Genomic DNA, 24,208 nt, shown 5'->3' with positions numbered 1-24,208 from the left:
ACTCCCTTTAACTAGGTAATAAAATCCGTTACCAGGAGACGGGCCTTGTAGTTTTCAGACTTATTACCTTACTTGCCAGGCTGAGGGTGCAGTGGAAAGAGTGGATTTGGGGTTGGAATTAGGCACCCCCTGATCCTGTTTCCTTGCCTATCAAGTGGGGCGGTCACCCCTGCTGGGTCTGCTGTTTAGGGTCTTTGTGGAGGACAAAGTAGATCAGAGAGCAAAGGCACGAACGTGCTTAAAAAGTGCTAGAAGGGAGGGAAAGAGATTTGTGAAAAGTCGGGAGGGGTGCAGGGACCCCTTGGCAGGGGCACTAGTCTTGGGGCTCAGGGTACTGCAGAGTTTTCCCAGTGGGGAGAGAGGAGGAGGTGCACTCCTGGAACCAGCATTGTGGGGACAGGACTCCCCCCCTGAGAAGTGAGGTGTCAAATAATAAACTAGGCCAGCTCTAGAAGTCCCCGATGGGGACAAAGAGGGAAAGAGGTCCTTTCCGCAGGCTTGGACCCATCCCTTCATTACTCTCTTCCCAGCCAATTCCATTTGCCATCAGAGGATCTTGGGCAGAGGCCTCTCCAGTGGGCTCCCTTGTGACCTTCCTGTCAAGATTTGTTGGGAGGGGCTCACCCTGCGTATCTGTGGCACCCCTGTCCCCACTTTTGGGCTGCAGATTCCTGGCCTCACCCCTAGGGAGAGCAAGCTTGACACCTTTCACACACGCAGGCCAGGGCAGATCTAAACCTGCTCCAGAGGGAAAAAGCATGGTGTACTAGAACCCTGCCCTGCCTTCCCATCTGAACGAAGAGCATCCACCAAGGCCCAGCAGAGCGGGCTGACCCCACGTGAATAACTTGTCCCCACCCCAGGCCTCTGGAGGAAGCTGGGGAACCAGAGACCTTGTTTGGGCTGGCTGTGCCCCAAGCTTACTGTGCCTCTATGCAAACCACTTAACCTGCCAGGGCCTGTGTGACCATTGGCTAAATAAAGGAGCTGGACGTCGTCCAAGGGTCCTCCCCTGCTCTGAGATGGTGACCAGGAAGGAGTTAACAGAGGCCAGGCTCCAGGTCAGGAAGGCAAGGGTTAATCTGGGGGGTGGAGGCTCTCTTGGCTTTTCCTGTGGAGAGTGAGGTTTGGCTGCCACCAAAGTTACTTCCAGTCCCCGCTGTCCCTTCTGCCTTCAGTCTGGACCTGCCTGGGGACCCTGGCATTCAGCCTCTCCATGCAGAGGTGAGTGCATCCTGAGCCAGGAGCTGGGGTGGGAGGGCACCCAGGCACCCAAGGGCATGGAGACTGGCACCAAGCCAGGGAGCACTGTTCCCCAGCTGGCATTTGTGTCCATAGCCGAAAGCTTGGGCAAAGTTTGTCAGCCCGCCGACCCCAGTGCTGGGAAAGGTGGGCAGAGGGACAGAGGGCACAAGGATGTCTGCCAGGCTTCTAGGGAGGGAACGTCTGCGGTCGGGCACCAAGGAGCTCAGAAGGCCAGGAAGAGGCAGTGGACAGCAAACTATTTTGGTCCCTGTGTTTAGGAACTTTTTATAGCCTCCTGCTCAGGGCTGGGAAGAGGAGGGGACAGGAGGGTACCTATGAGGTCAGACAAGCACAGAGCCCTCCTGGGACCTTGGAATCAGACCTGTTGCCAAGTTGAGTCTTTGGGAGGCAGGAAGGAGGGCACTGCCAGGCTCTCCTTGCTGCCTGGGTTCCCAGTCACCAGCTACCTATGGGCTGACTTACTGGACACTAAGTGGGTGTATGTGTGTGCATTTATACTCATGCAGGCTGCCCTGGGGTGCGTGGGATTGGTAGAGTTTCTACTCCCCTCCCCCCATCCCTGGCAAGTTGTGTTCCTTTGTTGCCTCCAGCCCAAGGAGGTCTCCTCAGCCCCTAAAACTGCTGTGTCCCTCTCAGCTGAATGGAGGATGGGAGGAGCAGGGAAACAGAAGTCGGGTGGAGTGTGCTGGGCTGTGTGGGTGGCCCATTCTATTACTGCCAAGGGAACTGTCAGCTCTTGATTTACAATCCCTCCGGGCCCCCTTCCCCAGCAAAAAAGGAAGGTGGAGAAGAAGGGTCATGGGGGTCTCAGGGTGGGGGACCTGGAGGGCAGGTTTCTGGGAGTACAAGTTCCTGGGAAGAATTAGTGGAAGGAACTTTTTAGTGAGGTAAGGGGCCCATCTCTCACGGAAATCGCTTGGTGTTAAAGCAGCAAGAATAGAAGCAAAACCTAGAGGAAAGTTCTGATAGGCAAGTGAGAGATTCAAACTACAAAGCAAGAGACCTATGTTCCAGTCCTGGGCCCAAACTCTCAGTGAGACCTGAACTAGCCCCTCCTCTCTGCGCCAGTTTTCCCTTCTGTGAAATGGAAGTGCAAGGGGCAAACAAAGTGATGTTTACAAGTTGGGCATTCTGGAATTCCCTTCGAAGGGGCACAGACTGAGTGGCAGATAGCTGGCTGAAGTGACGTGGTGACCATCTCCCTCTCTTTCCCTGATGGCCCTGCCGGGCCTGGGCAGGGCAGTTGGCTGCAATTACCGGAGGCTCCTACCCTGTGGTTATGTCCCTGACCTCTGTGCTTGGGGGCGGGATGGGTGGGTCTGGCTGGAACCAGCGGGTGGCTGGGAAGCCTCCTTGTCTTGGACTCAAAGTTGCTAGGTTGGGAAGAGGTATTTTTTCCGGTTGAGGCTACTTTCGGGAACCAGACCGGGGAACAGCCCCATTTCCTTTTCCAAGGGTCTGGCTTGCTGATGCCTGCTTGGCATGGCCCTGTGGCCAGAATGGGGCACGCTCAAAAGGGCCTAGGTCTCTGGATGATCAGAAAGCCCCTGCCCATCGTCTTTGAGGGATCAGGGAAGGGATACCTGAGCCTCTGCCCCCTAGGCATGGCACCTGGCTGACTTGCATGGGGGAGGGCTGGCTGGCTGACCTTATTCCCAGGAATGCCTTCAGGAGAGTCATCTCCTACTCTCCCCCTGACCACTCCTCTTTCCCCAGCAGGTCCCAGGGAGCCCCAGCCAACTGCTCTCAGTTCCTTCACTATCTGCCTGCCTCCAGTGGCTTATGGAGCACTGTCCTGCCCAGTTCTGCTAAAATGCTTCTGGCCTCTCCCTCCACCCCGTCCCGGGGACGGACCCCCAGCGCCGTGGAGAGGCTAGAGGCCGACAAAGCCAAGTATGTCAAGACGCACCAGGTGATCGCGCGACGTCAGGAGCCGGCTCTGCGTGGGGGTCCCGGGCCGCTCACCCCGCACCCTTGCAACGAGCTGGGGCCCCCTCCATCGCCCAGGACGCCCAGGCCCGCCCGCCGGGGCAGTGGCAGGCGACTGCCAAGGCCTGATTCCCTCATCTTCTACCGCCAGAAGCGGGACTGCAAGGCTTCGGTGAACAAAGAGAACGCCAAGGGTCAGGGGCTGGTGCGGCGCCTCTTCCTGGGCAGCCCCCGAGACGTCGCCTCGAGCAGCGCAGGCTCATCGGAGCGACCCGCGGCTCCCGGGGGTTGGGCCGCGCCCCAAGATGCCCCAGAAGCGGCGGGAAAGCGGGCATTGTGCCCCACGTGCTCGCTGCCCCTGTCGGAGAAGGAGCGCTTCTTCAACTACTGCGGCCTGGAGCGCGCGCTCGTGGAGGTGCTGGGGGCCGAGCGCTTCTCTCCGCAGAGCTGGGGCGCCGACGCCAACCCCCAGCCCGGAACATCGCCGCCGCCGGGCTCCGGAGACGCCAGCGACTGGACGTCCAGCGAAGGCGGCGGAGATCGCCGGGACGGTGCGGAGGGCGGCGGCTCAGAGGCGGCGGGCTCGGAGCGGGATGGGCGCCCCCAGGTGTCGGTGGTGGAGCGCAACGCGCGCGTCATCCAGTGGCTGTACGGCTGCCAGCGCGCCCGCGGGCCACCGCGCGAGTCCGAGGTGTGACCGCCGCCGCTTGGGGGCCGGCTCTCCTGGAGTTGGGGGTCCGGGGAAGGGCAAGGAGCGGGCGCGGGGCTGGACCCGGGCAAGGGCAGGGACTCCCTGCCTCACGCGTCGAGTGCTTTGGGGCAAGCCCTTCCCTCTGGATCGCGGCGTCCACTCATGAACCTTCGGAGCTTGGGACCAAAGGGTCCCGTAGGCCCTTCCCAGCGCAGACTCAGGACGGGGAGGGAGCCGGCCTCGCGGCCCTGTGGAGGCCGGGAGGCGAGTGAAGACTGGGGTGGGAGATCAGAGAACCTGCTGAATAAAGTCAAAACGTTCTTTAACGGACTCGGAAGGTTGGATTACAGGGCAGACGCGCGAGGGTTTTGGAGTGTGGCTTCCAGACTGACTGTGTGACCCTGGGCCAGCTCTCCGCCTCTGGGAACCGCAACGACATCACCTCGGTTGATCAAAGTATTTTTGAAATGGTCACAAAGCGCTTGGCAAAGTTGAGGAAGTGCTAAGTAAACGAAGCCTCTAGGACCACTACCGAATTAGTATAATACTAACAGTAACACTATTATGATAATCTCTGCCACTGACCGGCCCCCACCACAGGGGTGGGGTCCAAACTATTTCGGGGAATAGCGCCTTTGGGGAGGTTGGGGGAGAGGTCTGCTCCCAGAAATCTGGGGTTCACTAGTCCCTGAAGGCCCCCATTCCTGGAGCTTTGCTGCCCATTTTGGTTACTAGGTATGAAGGGCTGAAATGTGGTGTTTCCAGAATCAGGATAATAAAGGACTTTTCAAACCAGGATTTTGCCAGCTTACAGCCTCACGTCATCACTGCCTTTCTTTCCCTTAAAACAAGGTCACCTGTTTTCCGCACACGTTCACACCTCCAAGTCTTTATTCACTTCCTCTTCCTTTTAGCTGGGTTTCTTTCCCGTTTCTTTCCACTCATCTAAGATTCCATATATGCATTCTCTTGCTCTCTCTCGGGAACTCCTGAATTTCCCAGCCGGTCTCATCTCCTCTGAGCTCCCAAGTACAGCCTAATTTTGGGGCCTCAACTTATTAGCTTGTGTGGGACCCGCTGGTAGTCTGGGTTCTCTTGTTAGTCCCTGACCTTCCCCTAGTACAGGGACAAGGCCACAAGCAAAGTGTGTCAAATTAAAAGCGGCTGGAGAGGACGGCAAGACCTGTGCATACTGGTAAGATGGTAACCCAAGTCGAATACAATCTGTCCTGATACCAGGGATGTCCCTGGTCATTTTTCTCCCTGTAGGTTTGTGGGGGCAGAAGGCGAGGACCACTCCAGCTGGACCCGGGCCTGAGGTTGCCCACCCCAAAGCAGCCTTCTCCGTCCGGACATAAAAGCACGCGGTCACCGGAGGTGTCAGGCCAGGTTTTTATCGCGGAAGGGGAGGAGCGGGAGCCCGGTTCGGCGAGCCGGCTGGCTAGTCGCCCTTGGGCGCCGCTTTCACCCTCATCTCGGCCAGTTTGTGAGTGAGGAAGCCCCACTTGAAACCGGCCACGGGATCGGCTTCGCGCGGCTCGGGGCGCTCGGCGACCTCGTCCCCGGCTTCGGGGTCCGGCTCCGGGGTGGGCTCCGCTCCGCGCAGCATGGACGCGGCGGCCGCCTGCTGCTGCTGCCACCTGCTGGCGAACGCGTCCCAGAAGCCGGGCCCGCGCGCCTCGGCCGCCGCCTGCGGGGCGGGCTGCGCAGCCAGCGGGCTGCGGGAGAGAGGCGGGGTCAGGGGCTGGCCGGGAGGCCCCGGAGAGGCCAAAGGACAGGAGGCGGGGTCAGGGGACCTGTCGTGGAGCCAGTGGGGCCCGGGTGAGGTTGACGGCTGGGGGGTGGGGGGGAGGTGGGGGAGGGGAGACCCGGGAGACTGGGAGGAGGTCAGGGCGTGGAGGCGAGAGGAGTACTCAGAGGCACTGGGATAGGGGTCAGGGCATTAGGTGAGGGGGTCTGGGCTTCCCTGGTGGCTCAGCTGGTAAAGAATCCGCCCGCAATGCGGGAGACCAGGGTTCGATCCCTGAGTTGGGAAGATCGCCTGGAGAGGGGAACAGCTACCCATTCCAGTATTCTGGCCTGGAGAATTCCATGGACTGTATGGACTGTATAGTCCAAGGGGTCGCAAAGAGTCGGACACGACTGAGCGACTTTCACTTTCACTGGGAAAAAGGGGTCGGGATCAGGATCCGTGGGGAGAGAGCTGGGCTCAGGGGCTCAGGGTAGGTACTCGGCGAGAGGGAGGAGGCCAGAGGAGGGGAGACGGAGGCTTCGGGAAGGTGGGGACGAGCTCTGAGATAGGAGCGAGCGGAAGGATGGGAGGTGGTGGTGGCACCCGGTCGGGGTGGGGGAGGGGCGCTGTCAGATTCTGGAGGCGGTCCTCCGGGAGCCCGGGGGAAAGGGGCGGGGCAGGAACAGGGGTCTGGTTTCCTGGATGGAGGGAAAGAGGGTCCAGAAAAATGGGGGACGCTGGGGAGAGGACAGGTGCAGAGACCCCGAGGAAGGAGAAGGGCCTAGATCAAAGGCTTAGGGGAGAAGGAGACTAGAGAGGTAGCAAGGAGATGTCGGGAAGGGCAGTCAAGGAATGGTGATGAAGCTTGAGGTAGGGAGAGTCGATGGGCAGGAGAGAGAAAAGGAACCCTGGGGCAAGAGAGATGGGCGGGTCGGGGGAACTCTAAGGAAGAAAGGAATAGGGGGGATGTCAAAAGGGAAGTGTGACTGGGCTGGAGTAAAGAGCAGAAATGGAGTGTGTCCCAGAAGAGAGCTAGGGGGGAGACCAGACCCTGGATCTGACCCTGTGGCCCCCAGCATCAGGGACCTGCTAAGACAGTGACTCCTAAACTATTACCCTCAAGTCCTCAGGGAGCTCGCTGAAAATATAGATCCCCGGCCTCAGCTAACACCCACTGAATAAGAATCTTTGAAGGAAAGGTCTGGCAATCTGTGTCTGTCTGAAGTTCTCTGGGAGGATGAGGGTTTAGACCAATACTTAAGAACCACTGATCTGAACCACTCTCTATTCCAAACACCTAAAACTTCTCTCCTGGTTTCCCTTATTCTAGGGAGGTGACCCCTCCCACATGAGTGGTGAGAGACGCGGTAATACCTTCTAGCATCTCAATCCCAACAGCTGGTAAATTCCTCCCGAGATCTAATCTAATCTCCCAGATTGGCCTCTTTCCTGCTGAGAGAGAGAGAAACAGGAACAGCCAGGGGCTGGCCCTCCCCAGTCCTCCATGGTCAGAAAGACAAAGCAGAAGGAAAGGACATGGGAGAAGAGGGTCCCCAGGTCTGTTTCAGACGGCCGTCCCCGAAACACACACATACTGGTCGGCACAGGGCTCCGGTGGCAGCAGCTTGTCCTCATCTTCTTTGTTAAACAGAGATGACATCGTCAGCCAACCTTTCACCCCGACTCCCTGAACCTGGGAGAGAGGGGCTGAGAGTCAAGAAGGGCCCCAGCACACCTCCCAGGACTCCACAGAGGCTTCTGCCCAGCTCCCCAGGGTTGGGGCAGAAAAAAGGAGAACTCACCCGGCGGGCCAGCTGTGACATGGGGTTGAAGGCCTCTTCAGTGGGTTCTGCCATCTCAGACTCCACTAACACTGGGTTCTCCTTCTGGGACACAAGACCCCCACCCAGTATGAGAGAGGACCCAGAGGAATACGACCTCCCTTCCCTCCTGCTAGCCTGATGCACACAGACCAGGCTCTCCAAACCCCATAGAACAAGATACACCTAGCCCCCTGACACCCTCCAAAACTGCACACAGGTGTTTGTACCTCTACGCAAAGCTACCTGTCATACACATTACCTGTAGAGTAGATCCTTGCAGACATCTTTGAGCTCACATACCTGGCTCACCCACAGACACATTCATACACACTGCAAAACACATGGACAAAGCCTTGCATGCCAATGGAGACACACACCTGTACATGAGTGTGCCTCCATATGGCTACAGCTCTTCACCTGTACATAAGATACATGTGCTGTGAGGCACTTACCCAAGGATGCTCAAAGAGTTCACACCTGTGCTCTTCCACGACTGCAGACAGGTACATGGAGGCCCACTCAGCACACAAAACTTCTCCACCTATCCACAGGCACTAAGACACATGCACACACACACCGAACATGCATACCATACAAACATAATACCTGTGAATGCTTCCATAGTCTTCTGCCCCAAAGGTGTACCCCTGAAAATGCCTACAGCCTGTTCACACCTGCACACACACACACCTTACCTGGCAATTCCACACAGACACCAATCCCTATACTGACCCACACACACTTCTACACAGGGTCAGCCCTGGACACCAACCTGTGTAGACATACATTTATTCACACTGACATACACACACCCTAGAACTAATTCCTGCCTCTGCCATGTCTATTTGTCTAACTGCCATCCCTGGTGGCTCAGATGGTAAAGAATCCACCTGCAGTGCAGGAGACCTAGGTTCAATCCCTAGGTTGGGAAGATCCCCTGGAGAAGGGAACAGCTACCCACCCCAGTATTCTTGCCTGGAGAATTCCATGGACAGAGAGGCCTGGCAGGCTACAGTCCATAGCGTTACAAAGAGTCGGACACAACTGAGCGACTTTCCAGAGGTAAGACTCTTTCAAAAAACGTTTTTTTAATGTCAGAACAAACATGGTCCAAGTAATGGCTCTGATCTGATGCTGCTACAGTGACCCTCAGTGTAACAAATGCTGCTTCTCCTGCCACCAGTCCCAGGGGCTCCCATCCTCTCAAAGCAAATCGTCCCACTTCTGCTCAGCTTTGCCCGTTAGAAACGTGTGTCAAACTGAGTGTATCTGCGTGGGTGCTGCCCATGGGTCCTAAGAGGATCCCTTCCATGTGGCATCCCTTGAGGTCTTTGGAGACACTGACCACTCCTCAGGTGCCTCCCTCACCAAGTCATCCCTTCTTTGGTTTTCTGGAATGTCCTGACTTTCTGCCACTGCACCATGCCATTGGTCATCCCTGAATTGCTAGTTGCTTCCACACAAGTCAATGCCTCTCTCTCTCCCCTTCCCTCCTCAGAACTAGTCCCTTGTCCTTCTCTATACCTTTCACTCCTGCTGCCCATCTACCCATGCCCCATCCAGCAAGCAGGATGGTACCCACCTCCTCTGCCAGGCCCTCCTCAGATTCCCCACTCAGGGTCTGTAGCACTTTGGACTTGTAGGTTTTCCAGAAGGCCTGGCTCATGGCTGCATGGGAAACAGGCCTGGCACCCAGGCACGGGAAGCTGGTGGTTCAGGGGGCACCCAGTGGGTCTGGCTCCAGGAACCTGGTGAGTCTGAAAGCCTGTCCCAAGCATCAGGTGACCTCATTAAAGATGCACCAGCCTCCCCAGATGGCACAGTGCCCAGCAGGTGAACCCGATCCAAAAGAGTCTGGTGAGACCCAGCTTCCGCCACTTCAGTCCCTCATGTTGACCCATATTTGCAAGAATAATGAAAACACCATGAAGACATCTTTCTTCACAGAGGCCTCCTTCCTGGGCCTAGGAGTTCTTGAATTTGATTATTTGGAAAGGCTCCAGAAAAATTCTTCTTCATTGACGATTTCTATTTACAAAGTCTCTGGGCTTAGGACCCACAGTGGTGCCTCTGTGGTTGTAGCCATACCAGCTGTGCCCTCAACAGGGCTGTGCCCTCAACAGGGCCCTGCCCTATATCTGCACTCAGCCTGTATGGTCTGCAGTGGGAAGGCCCCAAGGCTCCCAGTGGGTGCCCTCGGCTTACATTTCACTGCTTTGGGCTGGAAACCGATTCCTCTCCCCAGGGATGCACGTGCTGGTCTCCCTGTTTCCTGGCAACAGGTTCCAAAGAACTGGAGCCCCTGAATTATTGCTGAGTTCCTGTGGTCAACCTGGAAGGAAAAAGGCACCCGGCTCCGATGCATGGGGAAAGGCTCTCTGGCCCTCTCCCCAGTCTGAGCACACACTGTCTAGGCTGATCTCTCTCTTTGATGCCAGCCCATGCCTGAGAGTCCAGGGCTCAGAGCAAGGGGCCAAAGATGGGAGGTCCTTCTGTGAGAATCTCCTCTGCTTGTGAGAGGAGCTGACCCCCTTGAGTCTCTGACAGGACACCTGAGCACTGTGATCTCTGGGAGGAATAACTGGGGAGGGGTTTCAAATGGCGAGGGCTTTCTCAAGGACCAGAGGTATCTCGGCGCCCTGTGGGAGCTGGAATCCCAAACGTCTTCACTCTTGTTTATTCATTTATTCACATCACAGACATTTTTCAGTGCCTCCCAGAGATGCAACATTATTCCCCCTCTCCCCTCAACCGCGGAATCTAAGCTGGGGGAACCAGGAAGGTGTGACAAGGCCAGAGGACGGCGCTGAAGTTGGTTGGGCCAGGCTGGATGGGCTTGGCCAGGGGACCGGCCGAAATGCCCTCAGGGCTCACACCACAGAGCCCCCTCCAGTGACCGAAGAAGACGCTTGGTGAGGCCGGATCCCGAGCTCAGTCACTGACGTCGACGACCGCCTGGGGGCGCTCGAAGCACGAGCCGCGCGAGTGATGTCATCAGAGGCGGTCCGGTGGAGCCCGACCCGTCCCGGAGCGTCATATGACGTCATCGAGCCGTCCGGAAGCGCCCCCACGTGTCCTCCCACCTCGGTTCTGGGACCTCTGATCTTGCTGTCACCCACCATGGGTCGCTCCCGCCGGACGGGTGCGCACCGAGCGCACTCCTTGGCCCGTCAGATGAAGGCGAAGCGGCGGCGGCCGGACCTGGATGAGATTCACCGCGAGTTGCGGCCCCAGGTCGCCGCACGGCCCCGGCCAGACCCAGGAGCTGAACCCGATCCCGACCTGCCAGGGGGCGGCCTGCATCGCTGTCTGGCCTGCGCGTGAGTTCCGGCCAGGCCCAGACCTGAGGAGGAGAAGGGTCCGCGGTACGGGCCGGAGGTGTGAGGTCCGGGCCCAGGGTGTGCAGGGTTTCCCTCTCTTGGGACCCGTGTGGGTCTGCCGGCCACCCATGCCTTCAAGCCCGGAGCCTAGCGTCAGCGAATGCGCCAGGGTCAGGGAAATAGGCCTACCTGGGAGGCATCACCTTCTAACTCTCCTCCCTACCCACCTCATCCCTACAGGAGGTACTTCATCGATTCTGCCAACCTGAAGACCCACTTCCGATCCAAAGATCACAAGAAGAGGTATGAAGGAGCAAGGAGAGGATTGATGGATGGGTTGCCGGGCAGACAGAACTTACGTCTGGTCAGCTTTCAATTCCTATTCTTTTTTCCCAGGCTGAAGCAGCTGAGTGTGGAGCCCTACAGTCAGGAAGAAGCGGAGAGGGCAGCGGGCATGGGTTCCTATATTCCTCCCCAGCGGCTGGCAGTGCCCACAGAAGTATCCACTGAGGTCCCTGAGATGGATACGTCTACATGACATGGCCTAAGGATGCAAGGCAGAGGAGCTGCCCGTGGACAGTGGTACAGGGGCCAGGTTGGGAGAGACTGTGCCAATCTCTTTTGGTTTGGAGAGTGGATGGCCTCTTCCAGATACCCTCCCTTCCAATAAAAGAAATGGATAAATAGGGCTTGCCTCTGGCTCACTAACCTCCAGGCCACTCCTCCAAATTCAAGCCCTGTAAAGATTTCTCCACTAATCCTGTGTACAGGACCCAGAAGTTTACTCCCTGCTTGATTCAGCCTTAGGGCCTGCATCCTTGCCATCCCTGGGGTCCTGGCATCTGTGCTGAAGACCCCCTTTGGAGCCCAGGTGTGTGTGGGGTGATGGGTAGGATCAGGTTCATACATTTTTGCTTACAATGAGGACAGGGAGTGACCCCCAGGAAAAGAACGAAGTAGGCTCCTGAGATTGTAGCCCCTGTGAATCCAGGGGCCGATGTGAGAGGCTGCCTGCTTCGTCATGGAGCCTGTGGCGGCCGCCGCTGCCCCACCATCTTCCAGACAGCATAGCAGGAGCCGCCCAGCCCGAGGACAGCCAGCACTGCAGCCACAATCCCCGCCAGCGGACTCCGGGGCTCTGCCTTCAGCTCCCCGGCTATCTGCATCTGGAGATGCACAGAGGGTCCGCCTGAGGGGTCAGTTGAGACTACTGGGAAGGCGGGTGGGGTGGAAAGCGGCTGAGAAGCTACAGCTGGGGAAAGGAGATATGGATGCCATCGCTGCCCCAGGGAGATTCCACCCCAATCCCTCTCGCTTCACTGCCCATTTGGGCCCTGGTTGTTCAGGCGGCCGGGAACGTGACAGCCTGGTAACTGGGCATCATCCCGGCCATGGTAAGGGGCGGACGAGGTCGGTGCTGGAAGCCATCAGTTGGGGTGCTTACCTGTAGCACTCGGAAGTAGCCAGGGGTCAGGCGTCGAAATCGCATGGTGGGTGCCGCTTGTCTCCCAGATGTCCTGTGGGGTGAGAGCCGGAATGAGTACCAGTGGCGTTCGTTCACGATACCAAGAGGCGGAAATCAGGGCATAGGGGTTCCTGACTCTCATATGTGAGACAGCCTTGCCCTCAGAGGATGCTCACCAGCGCCTGCCTTCCCAGGTCTGGCAGGGGGCGGGGCAGCTAGACCTTTAAATCTGTCCCTTCCCCCGCTAGCCCGCCCTGCCAGCTTTAGGAGCAGCTGTCAGGAGAGATCAGCATCAGGCCTGAGCAGCTCCTCCCCCTCCCACCGGGGAGTACAGGCCAGGGAAGCAGGAGAGACCTTGCCTAGCAGTGTGGACAAGTCTCAGGCCTGAACCAGGTGTGGGAGGGCCTCCCCAGCCCCGGTCTTGGCCCTATCCCTGCCTCAGGTAATTGGATGTCACCTGTCAGCTCTCAGCAGAGGAGGGGTTGGGTACCTTTAGCACCCCTTCCAAATCGGGGCAGGCCTTTCTCACTTGATTTCTCTTAGATCAACCACACCTACCTCAGGGGAAGGCACATTTCACCCCTTTCCCCAAGATGGAGTTCCTATAGGAACTTCCCTCCTCAGCTTGGAGACAATAATAAAAGATCTGCATCTACTGATTGAAAAAGCTGTTCGAGGTGTGCTAAGGAAAATAGTAGCTGATTGGGAATTTCCTGGTGGCCTAGTCGTTAGGATTCTAGGCTTTCACTGTCGTGTCTCGGGTTCAATACTTGATCTGAGAACTGAGATCCTGCAAGACCTACAAGTGTGGCCAAAGAAAAATAACTGACTGTGCTGGGCATTATTCTAAGCACTTTACGTGTATGATTTCATTTGGTATTGATTATCTCATAAAAACGCCGAAAAGCATATTTGCCGAATAGCATGTAGAGTGCCTGCATGTAGTATAGAGAGAAGGGAAGAACACCCAGAAAACTTACCAGTGGCCCATTCTGGGCAACGGGACAGGAACCTGCTGGGGAAAGGACACACCCACCTTCCCTTTGAGCTTCTCTGGAGGCTCAGCCAGTAAAGAATCTGCCTACAATGCAGGAGACCCATGTTTGATTCCTGGGTTGGGAAGATTCCCCTGGAGAAGGAAATGACAACCCACTCCAGTATTCTTGCCTGGAGACTTGCCAGTATTCTTGCCACAGATGGAGGAGCCTGGCGGACTATAGTCCATGGCATCGAAGAGTCGGGCAGGACTGAGCAACTAACACTTTCACTTTCCTTCCACTCAGTGAGCTACTATTACCTTTGACATTTTTGCAGCAAGTAAGTTCAAAGACCTTTTATAAATTCATAAAACTACCTTCAAAATAGAAGCTGCAGGACTTTCCTGGTGATACCATGGATAGGAATCCTTCTGACAATGCAGAAGACACAGGTTCTATCCCTGGTCCAGGAGGGCCCACCTGCCGTGGAGCAACTAAGCCTTTGTGCCACAACTACTGAGCCCATGCCTAGAACCTGTGCTCCATGAGAGAAGCCGCTGCAGTGAGAGGCCTGCACACTACAACTCTACATTAGACTCCACTCTCAGCAGCTAGAGAAAGTGTGTGCAGTGGACACCCAGTGCAACCAATAAATACATTTATTTTTAAAATCCTGATTAAAAAATTGAAGACAATAGAAGCTGCCATTTACCATGCCTCTACTTCTCAGCCCTGCCAGGTCCTTCAGGTGGGGGTGGGGGCTCGGGGGCAGTAAAGGCACCAGCATGGCTGTTAGGCCCCCAGTCCTTTTCGGGGAGGATCTGAGTACAAGTGGTGAGGTCTTGTTGGTTTCTCCCCTACAGGACTGTTGAGTTCAGGGAGGTCAGGCTGGCTGGCGTCTCACCTCTAGCTCATGTGCCAGCTCAGGGTAGGTGTTTGATGAAATCAGGATGATGGAGATACATCTGTTTATTGGAGCATCACAGGGAAGCTAGGGTGGGAAGAGGGAAAAGCATTAAAGGAGGAGACAGCACAGAGGAGGGATACACAGAGTGCAGGGCAGGAGGACATGCGACCAAGGACAAAGCCAGAAACGTGAGGGCCACGAGCTGCAAATCTGAGCCTGCTGGTTCACAAATGAGGGAGCAAGGCCTCTGGGGATCCGGCGAGCTGGCGTCCCCTTGAAGGAAGCAGCTGACAATCTGCACTCATGCTTGATGCCATGTGCGAAGGTGGAATGGGGTCAACAGAGCTGGCCAAGTTCCAGAGGACTCAATTTGTATGTGAAATTGTTAAATGATAATTAACACACACACATACCACGCAGACATCCATGGGCCAAATTCAGACTTTGGATCTCTGACGATTCGGCTCCTGACAGGCTTTGGAGGCACTAGTAGAGAGTCCAAGTTAGGTGACACAGAGGGGGCCACCCTCCCAGGCCCCTCCCCACAGAATTAAAGCAATAATAACTCACATCTACCTCATGTTCCAGATTTCAAATATTAAAAGACATCCTCAGAGCTAAGGTCTAATTCCCTCCCTGCTCTTCTACAGATGAAGAAACAGGTTCAGAGAGGTGTAAGAGGTGGACTCAGTCACATAGCAAGTGGAACTGATTTTTTTTAATTGACACATAGCTGATTTACAATGTGTTGATTTCAAGTGTACAGCAAAGCGATTCTGATAAATACAGAATATAAGAATATATATATTCAGACTCTTTTTTCCTTACAAGTTATTATAAAATATCAAGTTTAGTTTTCTGTGCTATATAATAGGTCCTTGCTAGTTATCTGTTGTATACATAGCCACATGTATGTTAATTCTAAACTCACGTGAAACTGATTCTGGCTGATTCCAAAGTCCTGGGTGTTCCCTGGCCTGGGATGATAATGATGATGATAACTGCAGACACTTAGTATGTGTCCGACATTGTTCTAAAAGAAAAGCTCAACCTGGGCTTCTCATCCCATCAACTTGGATGGGAAAAAAATTATATATTTATTTCCACTGACCTCTAACCAAAATTTACCATCTCCTTCTTTATAGATTGAAGTATTAGCAGTATCTGTGGTTTTTGCCACCAGTAGATATCAAATTGTAGTTATCACAAGTATCTCAAAACGTTACTTATGCTCATTAAAGATTTCAAAATGCTGATAGTTATTAACCCACTGCTAAGTCACACTTTCAGACGCTCCTAAAACAGAGCTGCCATTGACTGTGGCCAGTAGAGGGTTAGTGGCCAAATGGTGAATCCACCTGCTCTTGCGTTATGACTCAGATTCTCAGTCTCTCACACGCCCTATCTGTAGTTGTTTGCTGACCAATAGGTGTGAGGAGGTGAGTCAGAGACCACCCCCACAATTCAGTGTTATTCATGCTGAGTAACAATACACTGATACCACTAGAAAAGGAAATTTTAATTTGCCAGTCCTGTTAGTGATACATATTAAATACATATTACTATATGTACTGATAAATGCATATTACTATATCATAAATTTGTGGGTTTTAACATATTTTGATAGTAATTGTCCTCGCAATCTTCAGCATTTTGCTTTTAAAAGCAATGTTCTGAGAAAAGGTCTAGGGTTCCCACCAGACCGTCAAAAGGGTCCACAGTGCAAAAAAAAAAGAGGGGTCCGGAAACTAGTTCTAAAGGTTTTAGAGCTATTAATTCAGGTACTCCGCACAGCCCTCTGAAGTAAGCGCTAATACCCATTCTACAGACAGGGAAATTGAGGCCCGGTGGGTCGGTTTAGGCCTTGTCACACAAGGTAAGAAGCTGCAGCGTTGGGGTTTGGATCCAGGCTGTGGCTTCCTAACCTTCTGTGCCTCGCTGCTGTGATCACTGCTCACTTTTTGGTGAAGGCCGGCCAGCCGGAAGGTCAGGTCGCATCCTGCCATTTGAGGCCAGTTTTGGGCGGGGATCCCAGGCCAGCTCCGAGGTCATCCGTGTCACACACCAGTGGCACCGCCCCCAGGTTTGGGATGCCTGAGGGCGGGGCAGGAGATGGAGAGGCCAATGGCTGTGAGAGCGCCTCACCTGGCCTGCTTCCTGGGCCCAGGTATGCTAGTGGCTCCGCCCCCGGCCCTGCCCAGCCCCGCCCCAGGTCGGGGCTCCGGGAGCGGAAATTCCTGCGCGGGCGAGGCGGAGCGGGTGCCGTCCGAGAGGCCGAACTTGACCATGGAGCCAGTGGCGACCTGGACCCCCAGGAAGGTGGCGGCTTGGCTGAGAGGTGGGTGGGGCCGGGGCAGTGCTGGGCCTGAGGGGCCTGGGCCGGGGAGAGCGGAAGCAAGAAGGACCTGCCGAGTTTGTCGGTCGGTTAGTCCGTCCGCAAGTATTTACAGAGCGTCTGCCGTGAACCCGGCGGAAAGATAGTCGAGATGACTCCGGTGGGGTCCCCCGAGGACCTAGAAGGGGTCTGCCTTCCCCTCAATAGCCCAGGCAGTGGTTCTGTAATGAAAACAGAAAGTGTCGCTCCAGCTGACAGCCCGCAGTGTATCTCATCTTCCCTCTGCCCACGGGGCGCAGTGGGCTGTAATTCATCCCACTTTTCAGATGCTGAACACTCTGCACTGAGGCAACAAGTGATCTGCCCAGGCTTTGGACTAGGGCCTGCCCGTGGTGTCTTTTCCCTCCCCCCACCCCGAGGCTCCCAGTGAGAGCAGAAGCCCAGGCCCAACTGGAGGGGGTTGGCACAGCCCCTTCTGAGACCTGCAGGGAGGATGAGCCCAGATGGGTGGGAAAGGCCCCAGAGTGCCAGCGGACTCAGAGAAGTGTAGATGGTCTGCTGTGGAGCCGGGAGCTGGGAGGTGAGGACCACATTCCTCCCACAGGCGGAGCCAGAGTTGGAGGGGGGCAACTGGAGTCATCTGGGGACAGACTCAGGATGACCATCCCCGGGAGGAGCAGGGATTCAGGCCTGGAGTCAGTCTCCCAGATTGAATTCCAGGCCCAGCCCCTCTGCTCATCAGTTCTGTGGCCACAAGTCTCCATTTCCCTATCCACAAAATGGGAAAGGCAGTTCTGATGTCTTGAGGTTGGACCAAATAAGACAATTGTGATGAGGGCCTGGCTCAGCGTCAGGATCTGTTGGGAGGGAGACAACACAGCATATTCACCGAGCATGGGAAGGGAAGTGCCTGAGGCCCACGGCTATGGAGTAAAAGCTCCTGAACTCCTTCCTAGTCAAGGGCTCCTGATGTCACACAGGGGATGGGGGAAGAGCTATTGGTCACACACACACACACCGCGTAAAGAACTCTGGCTTGGAATGGCAGGGGTTCCTTCAAAGAGGGAGAAAGCTAACTGTTAACCTCTATGTATGTCTTTTCCCATCTGTAAAATGGGAATAACAATATCTGTACTTTCTAGATTTGGTGAAAAGTGTTAATGTGTATAAAGACCTTTAATTTTTCCTAGCACATAGTATTTATTTTTGAGTGTCTGCCTTATGCCAGGCCTCGGCCAGAATTAGAGATGAACACTTGTTTTAAGGCCCAGTCCTTGCTCGTGTTCGAGTAGGAGAGGTTGGTGCTCTGGTGCAGGGGTCTGTGGAGGCACAGGGGGCAGTGAGTGCAGCAAGAGGCCCCAGCCCAGCCTGGGGAGTTGTGGAAGGCTTCCTGGAGGAAGTTAGATGACCAAGGACATGAGGGAGCTGGAAAAGCAGTTCAGGCAGAAGGAAAGACACCTTCGGGGAGCGTGAAGCAAAAGCAAAAGAGCCTGCCGAGAGCTGCAGGGAGTTAGTGCTCTGGATCTAGAGTGTTGAGCTTGACAGGCTATGCCAAGAGGGGAGACTGGAGAGGCAGGTGGTGGCCGGATCGTACAGGGCCTTGCAGATCATGGTAGAGAGTCTGGCAACACATAGTATGGGGGCTGTTATTGACTGAACCAAGGGAGTTGGTCAAGCGGTTGACATGTGGCATGTCATTTAACAGACATGATTAGAAGTGACGTGTTTTTATTTTCCCCATTTTTTTAGGTGGAAACAGGCACAGAGTAATTCAGTTACTTGCTCAGTTGCTATCACTCAGGTCTCCCTGACTTCAAAGCCACATCAATCATGACTTGCCCAAGCATCAGAACCCCTGCAGGATTTGTTAAAAAACACATTGCCGGGCCCTGCCCCTGAGTTCACGCCACTCGGCTTGCAGGATCTTATTAATAGTTCCCAGACCAGGGATTAAACTCAGGCCCCTGCAGTGAAAGCTCAGAATCCTAACCGTAGTCCCAAATTGACTGTACATTCTATCCCCCAAACTGATTTATAAATAGCTTATACCTTTGGACCACCTTCACCCATTTCCCCCACTCCCTACTTCTTGCCTCTGGCAATCATCAGTCTGGTCCCTGTTTCTAAGAGTTTGCATTTTTTGGATTCTGTGTATGAGATAATATAGTGTTTGTCTTTCTCTGATTGATTTCACTTAGCATAATACCCTCAAGGTCTATCCATGTTGCAAATGGCACGTCCTTCTTCCTGGATGAGTATTTGTGCGTGTGTGCCCGTGTGCGGGTGTGTGACATTTTCTTTACCCATTCATCTGTCAGTGGACACTGAGGTTGTTTCCATGTCCTGCCTGTTTTTCTTTTTTATGGCCACACCGCATGACTCATGGGATCTTAGTTCCCCGACTGGGATCGAACCCAGGCCATGGCAATGAGAGCACTGAATCCTAACCACTGGGCCACCAGGGAATTTCCAGAATTTGCATTTCTAACAAGTCCTCTGATGAGGCTGCTGCTGCTGCTGCTGGTCTGGGGAACCATCCTTTGAGAACCGCTGCCCTGTGTGATCCTACTTCTCAACTCAGTAGTAGCCTTATCTGTGAAATGGGCAGGACAGAACACAGCCTTGGTCTCAGGGTTGGCATTAGGAGAAGGGCTCTTCCACTGACGGGAAAGGCCTTGACAACCCCCTGGGTCCCCCGCGCTGACCCCTGCTCTCCCTCCAGGCCTGGACGATTCCCTGCAGGACTACTGCTTTGAGGACTGGGAGCTGCCTGGCAAGTACCTGCTGCAGCTTTGCCCCCGCAGCCTGGAGGCTCTAACCGTGTGGCCTCTGGGCCACCAGGAGATCATTCTGGAAGGGGTGGAACAGCTTCGGGCGCTGGTGAGTGAATGGCGGCCCAACTGGCTGCAGCTTCCGCCCACCCTGGGGATGCTGATGGGGGCTGGCCCCTGCCAGAGTAACCTGCCCCCTCTCTGCACAGAGCTCAGGGCTACAGTCAGAGAACCTGCAGAGCCTGACAGAGGGGCTGCTGGAGGGAACCCGGGCATTCCAGAGCTTGGTCCGAGGTCGCCTGGGGGGCTGTGTGGAGCCCCCTGCAGATGTCCTGGGCGCGGCCGTGCAGCTGGTACATGAGGCCCGTTCCCTCCTCTTCTGGCTCAACAGGTACCTCGGTCTCCTCCCAGGGTCTGAGTGACTGGTGAGGGGACCCTCTGCATCCATGGCCTCCTCCTGGGACCTGGGAGAGAAAACATGAGCTTGGCTCTTGTTCAGATATGGCTCAGTTCAGTTCAGTCGCTCAGTCGTGTCCGACTCATTGTCACCCCATGAACTGCAGCATGCCAGGCCTCCCTGCCCATCACCAACTCCCGGAGTTTACCCAAACTCATATCCATTGAGTCGGTGATGCCATCCAACCATCTCATCCTCTGTCATCCCCTTCTCCTCCTGCCCTCAATCTTTCCCAGCTTCAGAGTCTTTTCCAATGAGTCAGCTCTTCGCATGAGGTAGCCAAAGTATTGGAGTTTCAGCTTCAACATCATTCCTTCCAGTGAACACCCAGGGCTGATTTCCTTTAGGATGGACTGGTTGGATCTCCCTGCAGTCCAAGGGACTCTCAAGAGTCTTTTCCAATACCACAGTTTTAGAGCATCAATTCTTTGGTGCTCAGCTTTCTTTATAGTCCAACTCTCACATCCATACGTGACTACTGGAAAAACCATAGCCTTGACTAGACGGACCTTTGTTGGCAAAGTAATGTCTCTGCTTTTTAATATGCTGTCTAGGTTGGTCATAACTTCCCTTCCAAGGAGTAATATGGTGGGACTGGCCAAAAAAGGTTAATTGGTCTGTGTAAGGGCTTCACATTGGTTTGTAATGGGGCTTCCCTGGTGGCTCAGATGGTAAAGCGTCTGCCTTCTATGCAGGAGATCCAGGTTCGATCACTGGGTTAGGAAGATCCCCTGGAGAAGGAAATGGCAACCCACTCCAGTACTCTTGCCTGGAAAATTCCATGGATAGAGCAGCCTGGTAGGCTACAGTCTATGGGGTCGCAAAGAGTCAGACACAATTGAGCGACTTCACTCACGTAAGGGTACTGGGTTCTCTGGGTTCCCACCTGACCTCCAGCTTGTAACCATGTTTCATCAACGGCATTGCGTAAGGAGCTGGCTACCCCCTTCACTGGCTGCTGCTTGTCCCAGAGGTCCTAGCTCTAATGTCACCTACTCAGGGAAGCCTTTCCCATTATATACCCTCAGAGCTTCCTATGTGTCACAGGAGTAGAAGTTAAATCTTTTTTAGAATTTTTGTTTATTTTTTGGCTGCACTGGGTCTTCCTTGCTGTGGGGCAGGCTTTCTCCAGTTGTGGGATGCGGGGGCTGCTCATTGCAGTGGCTTCTCTTGTTGCAGAGCACAGGCTTTAGGGTACATAAGCTTCAATAGTTGTAGCTCACGGGCTCTAGAATTTGTGGGCTTCAATAGTTGTGGCACAGGATTGCCCTGTGGCATGTGGGATCTTCTCAGTCCAGGGATCGAACCTATATCCTCTGCATTGGCAGGCAGATTCCTAACCCCTGGACCACCAGTGAAGTGAAGTGAAAGTCGCTCAATTGTGTCTGACTCTTTGCAACCCCATGGACTATACAGTCCATGGAATTCTCCAGGCCAGAATACTGGAGTGGATAGCCTTTCCCTTCTCCAGAGGATCTTCCCAACCCAGGGATTGAAACCAGGTCTCCTGCATTGCGGGTGGATTCTTTACCAGCTGAGCCACAAGGGAAGCCCAAGTATACTGGAGTGGGTAGCCTATCCCTTCTCCAGCAGATCTTCCCGACCCAGGAATCGAACCAGGGTCTCCAGCATTGCAGGCGGATTCTTTACCAACTGAGCTGTGAGGGAAGCCCATAAATCATTATTGGACACCTGGGAAGTCCCTAATCATTATTGATGTAATTATGTATTTAATATCTGTCTCTCCAGTGCCTAGAACCAAGCCTGGCATTCATTAAACACTTGACAAATAAATCCTGTGCTAAAGTCTGTGCTAAAAATAAATAAAGTCTGCACAGAATAAATCTGTGCTAAAGATGTATCAGTCATCTCCTTCATCCCAAACCAAAACTCATCAGGGCCTTAGATGCGTAGTGGGCTCAGGGTGGTTCAGTGGCCTGACTGTTAAGCTCAGCCCCCTAACCACTGCTCCATCCTCCCTTCTGCCAGGTACCTCTTCTCCCACTTAAATGACTTCTCATCCTGCCAGGCGATTGGGGAATTATGCGGGGAGCTGGGCCAGGCCTTGCAGGAGGTAGGAGATCCAAAGGCCAGGCTTGGCCGAGGCCATAGAGACCTAGTCAAGCTAGATCTTTTTATAACTTGTGAATCAGCACAGGTTCGGGGGTGAGATCAAGGAGAGGCCAGAGTAGGAAGAGAGGAGGCCCGGCCACTGGGGAGGGGGTGAGGGGGTGTGGGGGCTCCTAACTGGAAGGGGCAGCTCAGCAAGTTTGATCTCAGGAGGGTGTGGAGCAGGGGAGGGCATGTGTGGTGACCTCTGGGGGCCCGGTGTCAGGGAGATGGGACCCAAGTTCTGTGGCCATGTCGTTCCGGGAAGGAGCCAGAGTATGGGACACGCTGGGAGGGACCGCAGGGAACTCCCCTGCCCTCAGGAGAAGGCAGGACACACTGCTCAGGGCCGGCCCCCGCTCTCTCTCTGCTTCCAGGACTGTCCAGCGGCTGAGAAGGAAAGCAAAGTCCTGAGGATTGTGAGTCGGGGGCTAAGTGGGCCACAGGGATGGGGTGGGACGGGACTCAGGCTAGACATCCTGCCCTCCATCCACCAGAGCAGCCATGTGGCCGGGGTCTGCTGCAACATCCTGAGCTGCTGCCCGGAGGAGCTGCTGAAGCAGAGGGCTGTACTGGAGCGAGTGCCACTGGACGATCCTGCAGTGAGCCCTGACCCCTCACCTCTCACCTCTGGTCCCCTCAAGCAGCCTCATGTGGGCTCAGAAATCTGATTCTAGGATCCCACAGAATCCTACCCTGTTCTGGCTGGATGGACCTCTCTGTACAGATGTTAAAGGTTTAGAGGACCTCCCCTGGGGTCTCACCATCATTCAGCCCCTTCTCCAGTCCAGAGGGGCTGCAGCAGGTGGGGTGTTGGTGACACATGCCAGCCCCGGGACACGGACCTGGCAGACTAGGGGAGGAGAGGAGAGGGCATGAACTTTTTTGCTTCAATCCTTGACCAGCTGGGAAAATCCCAGCCGTGCCCTGTCCCTGCTTAAGCCTTCAGGAGAGTTGCTGAGAATCTGAAAGCTCAGAAGTCAATAACCTGCTCCCCTCAGTCCTTAGGGGAAGAGGAGGCAGGGCCCAGAGAGGTGCAGCAGCAAGCCCAAGTCACACAGCATGTCAGGCGGTGCCAGCTTGAGGCCAGCTCTCTCCTCCATTCCACCTGTCTATGAGTCCTGGTGCCCAGTGGGGGTCCTGCCCACTGGCCCTGCAGCCCCCCGACCCCCAGTGACCGCAGGCTTTGCCTTGCAGGGCCTGGAAATCCACACCACCAGCAACTGCCTGCACTTCGTGTCTCAAGTGGGCACCCAGGTGAGAGCCCTCCAGCTTTCTCAGCCACCCAGCCCCATGGTCCTGTTTACCTGCCGGCCAAGCCCCGTGAGGGTGCACCCCTCTGAACCCCACCCTCCAACACCAGGTCCCCACCGAATCCCAGCTGCAGGTCCTGCCCGGAGACGAGATTGTCCAGGTCAATGAGCAGGTGGTGGTGAGTGAGGGGAAGGGCATGGTGAGAGGAAAGGGTTCCTGAGTAGAACCCAGGTTGGTGGGTGGAGAGGTTCCCTTCCTTCGGGAGACCAGGGTGGTGAGCTGCTTGCCGTGAGTTTAGCCAGCTCACGTGGGTCTGAGGGGCTCCAGGAGGCTTCCTGGAGGAGGGCAAGCGGAGGCTGAGTGCGAGGCTGAGAGAGTGATCTGAGGGGAGGGCTGTTGGGTTGCCCCAGAGGCTCCCGTCCAGGTGGGTGCAGCCCTGTGTCCCCATCCCCTAGGTGGGCTGGCCCCACAAAAACGTGGTGAGGGAGCTGCTGCGGGAGCCGGACAGGGTCAGCTTAGTGCTGAAGAAGGTCCCAGTGCCGGAGACCCCACGACAGGTACCTGCCACCCTCCCCGTCCCCAACTGCTTTCAGACCTGGGTGTGGTGCCCAGCTCCATCACCTGTTTCTCGTTGCTCCTTAGACCCCTCCTCAGCCCCTGAGCTCACCATGCCCAGTGAACCCATCACCAGCTCCAGCCTCGGTGTCTCCCAGGTAACAGGCTCGGGCCCCGGGTGGGTCTTGGAGGGTGAGCCACAGCTCACTTATCTCTCCCCCATCACTCCAGGACCCCGTCTAAAGACATCTTTGACTTCGACCTGCCTTCAAACCCAAGTCCTGGACCCAGCCCTCCTGCCTGGACAGGTAATATCAAAGCCCCATGTGTTAGCAGGTGTCCCAGACAAGGCATGTGAGGTGTCTGACTCTGACCCTGGGCTCTTACACCTGCCACCTACCGCTGGGCCTGGGTCTGAGGCTCATGGAGCCTCTCTCTCTTCTCCCTCCCTGACAGACTCAACCTCCCTTGGCCCCAAGCCCCTGCCCAGCCCCCCTGCAACCACAGCCACATACCCGGCAGAGGTAGCAGGCACTCCAGAGCCCCCAGAACACCCTGATAGGGTAAGTTCAGGGGCTCAGCAGGGAGGGGTGTGTGGCTCTGGATGCAGACTCTTC

The 24,208-nt window shown here is 55.3% G+C and overlaps 5 protein-coding genes across 16 annotated transcripts in view; 3 read left to right on the top strand and 2 right to left on the bottom strand.

Annotated features, from left to right (window-relative positions):
* Positions 1 to 922: 922 nt before the first annotated feature.
* FAM110D (family with sequence similarity 110 member D) lies at positions 923 to 4,684 on the top strand. 2 transcript variants are annotated; one of them, XM_069574966.1, is made up of 2 exons: positions 923 to 1,224; positions 2,983 to 4,684. In XM_069574966.1, the coding sequence occupies exons 1-2, from the start codon at positions 1,217 to 1,219 to the stop codon at positions 3,890 to 3,892; spliced, it is 918 nt and encodes a 305-aa protein (XP_069431067.1). In that variant the 5' UTR covers positions 923 to 1,216; the 3' UTR covers positions 3,893 to 4,684. The 2 variants fall into 2 exon arrangements, with proteins under 2 accessions (XP_069431067.1, XP_069431068.1); XM_069574967.1 differs by having other exon boundaries at positions 1,110 to 1,224; positions 2,986 to 4,684.
* Positions 4,685 to 5,264: 580 nt separating this feature from the next.
* Positions 5,265 to 9,155, bottom strand: C2H1orf232 (chromosome 2 C1orf232 homolog). Its single transcript, XM_069574978.1, has 4 exons — positions 9,024 to 9,155; positions 7,421 to 7,504; positions 7,214 to 7,311; positions 5,265 to 5,604 (listed from the first exon to the last, which is right to left on the bottom strand). Exons 1-4 carry the CDS (start codon positions 9,105 to 9,107, stop codon positions 5,328 to 5,330), a joined length of 543 nt encoding a protein of 180 aa, XP_069431079.1. The 5' UTR covers positions 9,108 to 9,155; the 3' UTR covers positions 5,265 to 5,327.
* Positions 5,553 to 11,447, top strand: ZNF593 (zinc finger protein 593). Of its 6 annotated transcripts, none has more exons than XM_069574973.1 (6): positions 5,629 to 5,707; positions 6,949 to 7,019; positions 8,365 to 8,503; positions 10,141 to 10,761; positions 11,002 to 11,064; positions 11,158 to 11,447. In XM_069574973.1, the coding sequence occupies exons 4-6, from the start codon at positions 10,430 to 10,432 to the stop codon at positions 11,297 to 11,299; spliced, it is 537 nt and encodes a 178-aa protein (XP_069431074.1). In that variant the 5' UTR covers positions 5,629 to 5,707; positions 6,949 to 7,019; positions 8,365 to 8,503; positions 10,141 to 10,429; the 3' UTR covers positions 11,300 to 11,447. The 6 variants fall into 6 exon arrangements, with proteins under 6 accessions (XP_069431069.1, XP_069431073.1, XP_069431074.1 ...); XM_069574970.1 differs by having other exon boundaries at positions 5,639 to 5,707; positions 8,316 to 8,503; XM_069574971.1 differs by having other exon boundaries at positions 5,665 to 5,707; positions 6,949 to 7,175; positions 8,316 to 8,503.
* ZNF593OS (ZNF593 opposite strand) lies at positions 10,105 to 16,182 on the bottom strand. 3 transcript variants are annotated; one of them, XM_069574976.1, is made up of 5 exons: positions 16,069 to 16,134; positions 14,524 to 14,596; positions 14,108 to 14,194; positions 12,206 to 12,278; positions 10,105 to 11,927 (listed from the first exon to the last, which is right to left on the bottom strand). In XM_069574976.1, the coding sequence occupies exons 2-5, from the start codon at positions 14,536 to 14,538 to the stop codon at positions 11,677 to 11,679; spliced, it is 426 nt and encodes a 141-aa protein (XP_069431077.1). In that variant the 5' UTR covers positions 14,539 to 14,596; positions 16,069 to 16,134; the 3' UTR covers positions 10,105 to 11,676. The 3 variants fall into 3 exon arrangements, with proteins under 3 accessions (XP_069431077.1, XP_069431078.1, XP_070148335.1); XM_069574977.1 differs by lacking the exon at positions 14,108 to 14,194 and having other exon boundaries at positions 16,069 to 16,163; XM_070292234.1 differs by lacking the exons at positions 14,108 to 14,194; positions 14,524 to 14,596 and having other exon boundaries at positions 16,036 to 16,182.
* A 129-nt stretch (positions 16,183 to 16,311) lies between these two features.
* Positions 16,312 to 24,208, top strand: part of CNKSR1 (connector enhancer of kinase suppressor of Ras 1) — a 12,093-nt gene continuing 4,196 nt past the window's right edge. The window contains exons 1-12 of one of the 4 annotated variants that reach the window (XM_069574959.1): positions 16,312 to 16,448; positions 19,168 to 19,325; positions 19,426 to 19,607; positions 21,663 to 21,747; positions 22,160 to 22,201; positions 22,280 to 22,384; positions 22,980 to 23,039; positions 23,146 to 23,214; positions 23,492 to 23,593; positions 23,679 to 23,749; positions 23,823 to 23,899; positions 24,048 to 24,154. In XM_069574959.1, coding sequence (XP_069431060.1) covers positions 16,397 to 16,448; positions 19,168 to 19,325; positions 19,426 to 19,607; positions 21,663 to 21,747; positions 22,160 to 22,201; positions 22,280 to 22,384; positions 22,980 to 23,039; positions 23,146 to 23,214; positions 23,492 to 23,593; positions 23,679 to 23,749; positions 23,823 to 23,899; positions 24,048 to 24,154 — 1,110 coding nt within the window. In that variant the 5' untranslated portion in view covers positions 16,312 to 16,396. Of the gene's footprint in view, positions 16,449 to 19,167; positions 19,326 to 19,425; positions 19,612 to 21,662; positions 21,748 to 22,159; positions 22,202 to 22,279; positions 22,385 to 22,979; positions 23,040 to 23,145; positions 23,215 to 23,491; positions 23,594 to 23,678; positions 23,750 to 23,822; positions 23,900 to 24,047; positions 24,155 to 24,208 lie in introns of all 4 variants that reach the window. The other 3 variants (XR_011254084.1, XR_011254083.1, XM_069574960.1) reach the window with 3 other exon arrangements.

The sequence above is a fragment of the Ovis canadensis genome, chromosome 2, assembly GCF_042477335.2.
Source record: "Ovis canadensis isolate MfBH-ARS-UI-01 breed Bighorn chromosome 2, ARS-UI_OviCan_v2, whole genome shotgun sequence".
In the NCBI taxonomy this organism is placed as follows: Eukaryota; Metazoa; Chordata; class Mammalia; order Artiodactyla; family Bovidae; genus Ovis; species Ovis canadensis.
This window is presented reverse-complemented; position numbering and strand designations above follow the sequence as displayed.

What these genes read in the sequence shown, in the direction of transcription:
- ZNF593OS (XM_069574976.1), bottom strand. An exon ending in AGCTGGCACATGAGCTAGAG is followed by an intron (nt 12,279 to 14,107) that starts GTGAGACGCCAG and finishes CTCACCCCACAG; the next exon opens with GACATCTGGGAGACAAGCGG. An exon ending in GCTACTTCCGAGTGCTACAG is followed by an intron (nt 11,928 to 12,205) that starts GTAAGCACCCCA and finishes GTGCATCTCCAG; the next exon opens with ATGCAGATAGCCGGGGAGCT.
- ZNF593 (XM_069574968.1), top strand. Translation starts at nt 10,430, where the DNA reads ATGTCATCAGAGGCGGTCCGGTGGAGCCCGACCCGTCCCGGAGCGTCA. An exon ending in CATCGCTGTCTGGCCTGCGC is followed by an intron (nt 10,762 to 11,001) that starts GTGAGTTCCGGC and finishes TCATCCCTACAG; the next exon opens with GAGGTACTTCATCGATTCTG. An exon ending in TCCAAAGATCACAAGAAGAG is followed by an intron (nt 11,065 to 11,157) that starts GTATGAAGGAGC and finishes CTTTTTTCCCAG; the next exon opens with GCTGAAGCAGCTGAGTGTGG.
- C2H1orf232 (XM_069574978.1), bottom strand. Translation starts at nt 9,107, where the DNA reads ATGAGCCAGGCCTTCTGGAAAACCTACAAGTCCAAAGTGCTACAGACC. An exon ending in AGGAGGGCCTGGCAGAGGAG is followed by an intron (nt 7,505 to 9,023) that starts GTGGGTACCATC and finishes CTTGTGTCCCAG; the next exon opens with AAGGAGAACCCAGTGTTAGT. An exon ending in TGTCACAGCTGGCCCGCCGG is followed by an intron (nt 7,312 to 7,420) that starts GTGAGTTCTCCT and finishes CCTCTCTCCCAG; the next exon opens with GTTCAGGGAGTCGGGGTGAA.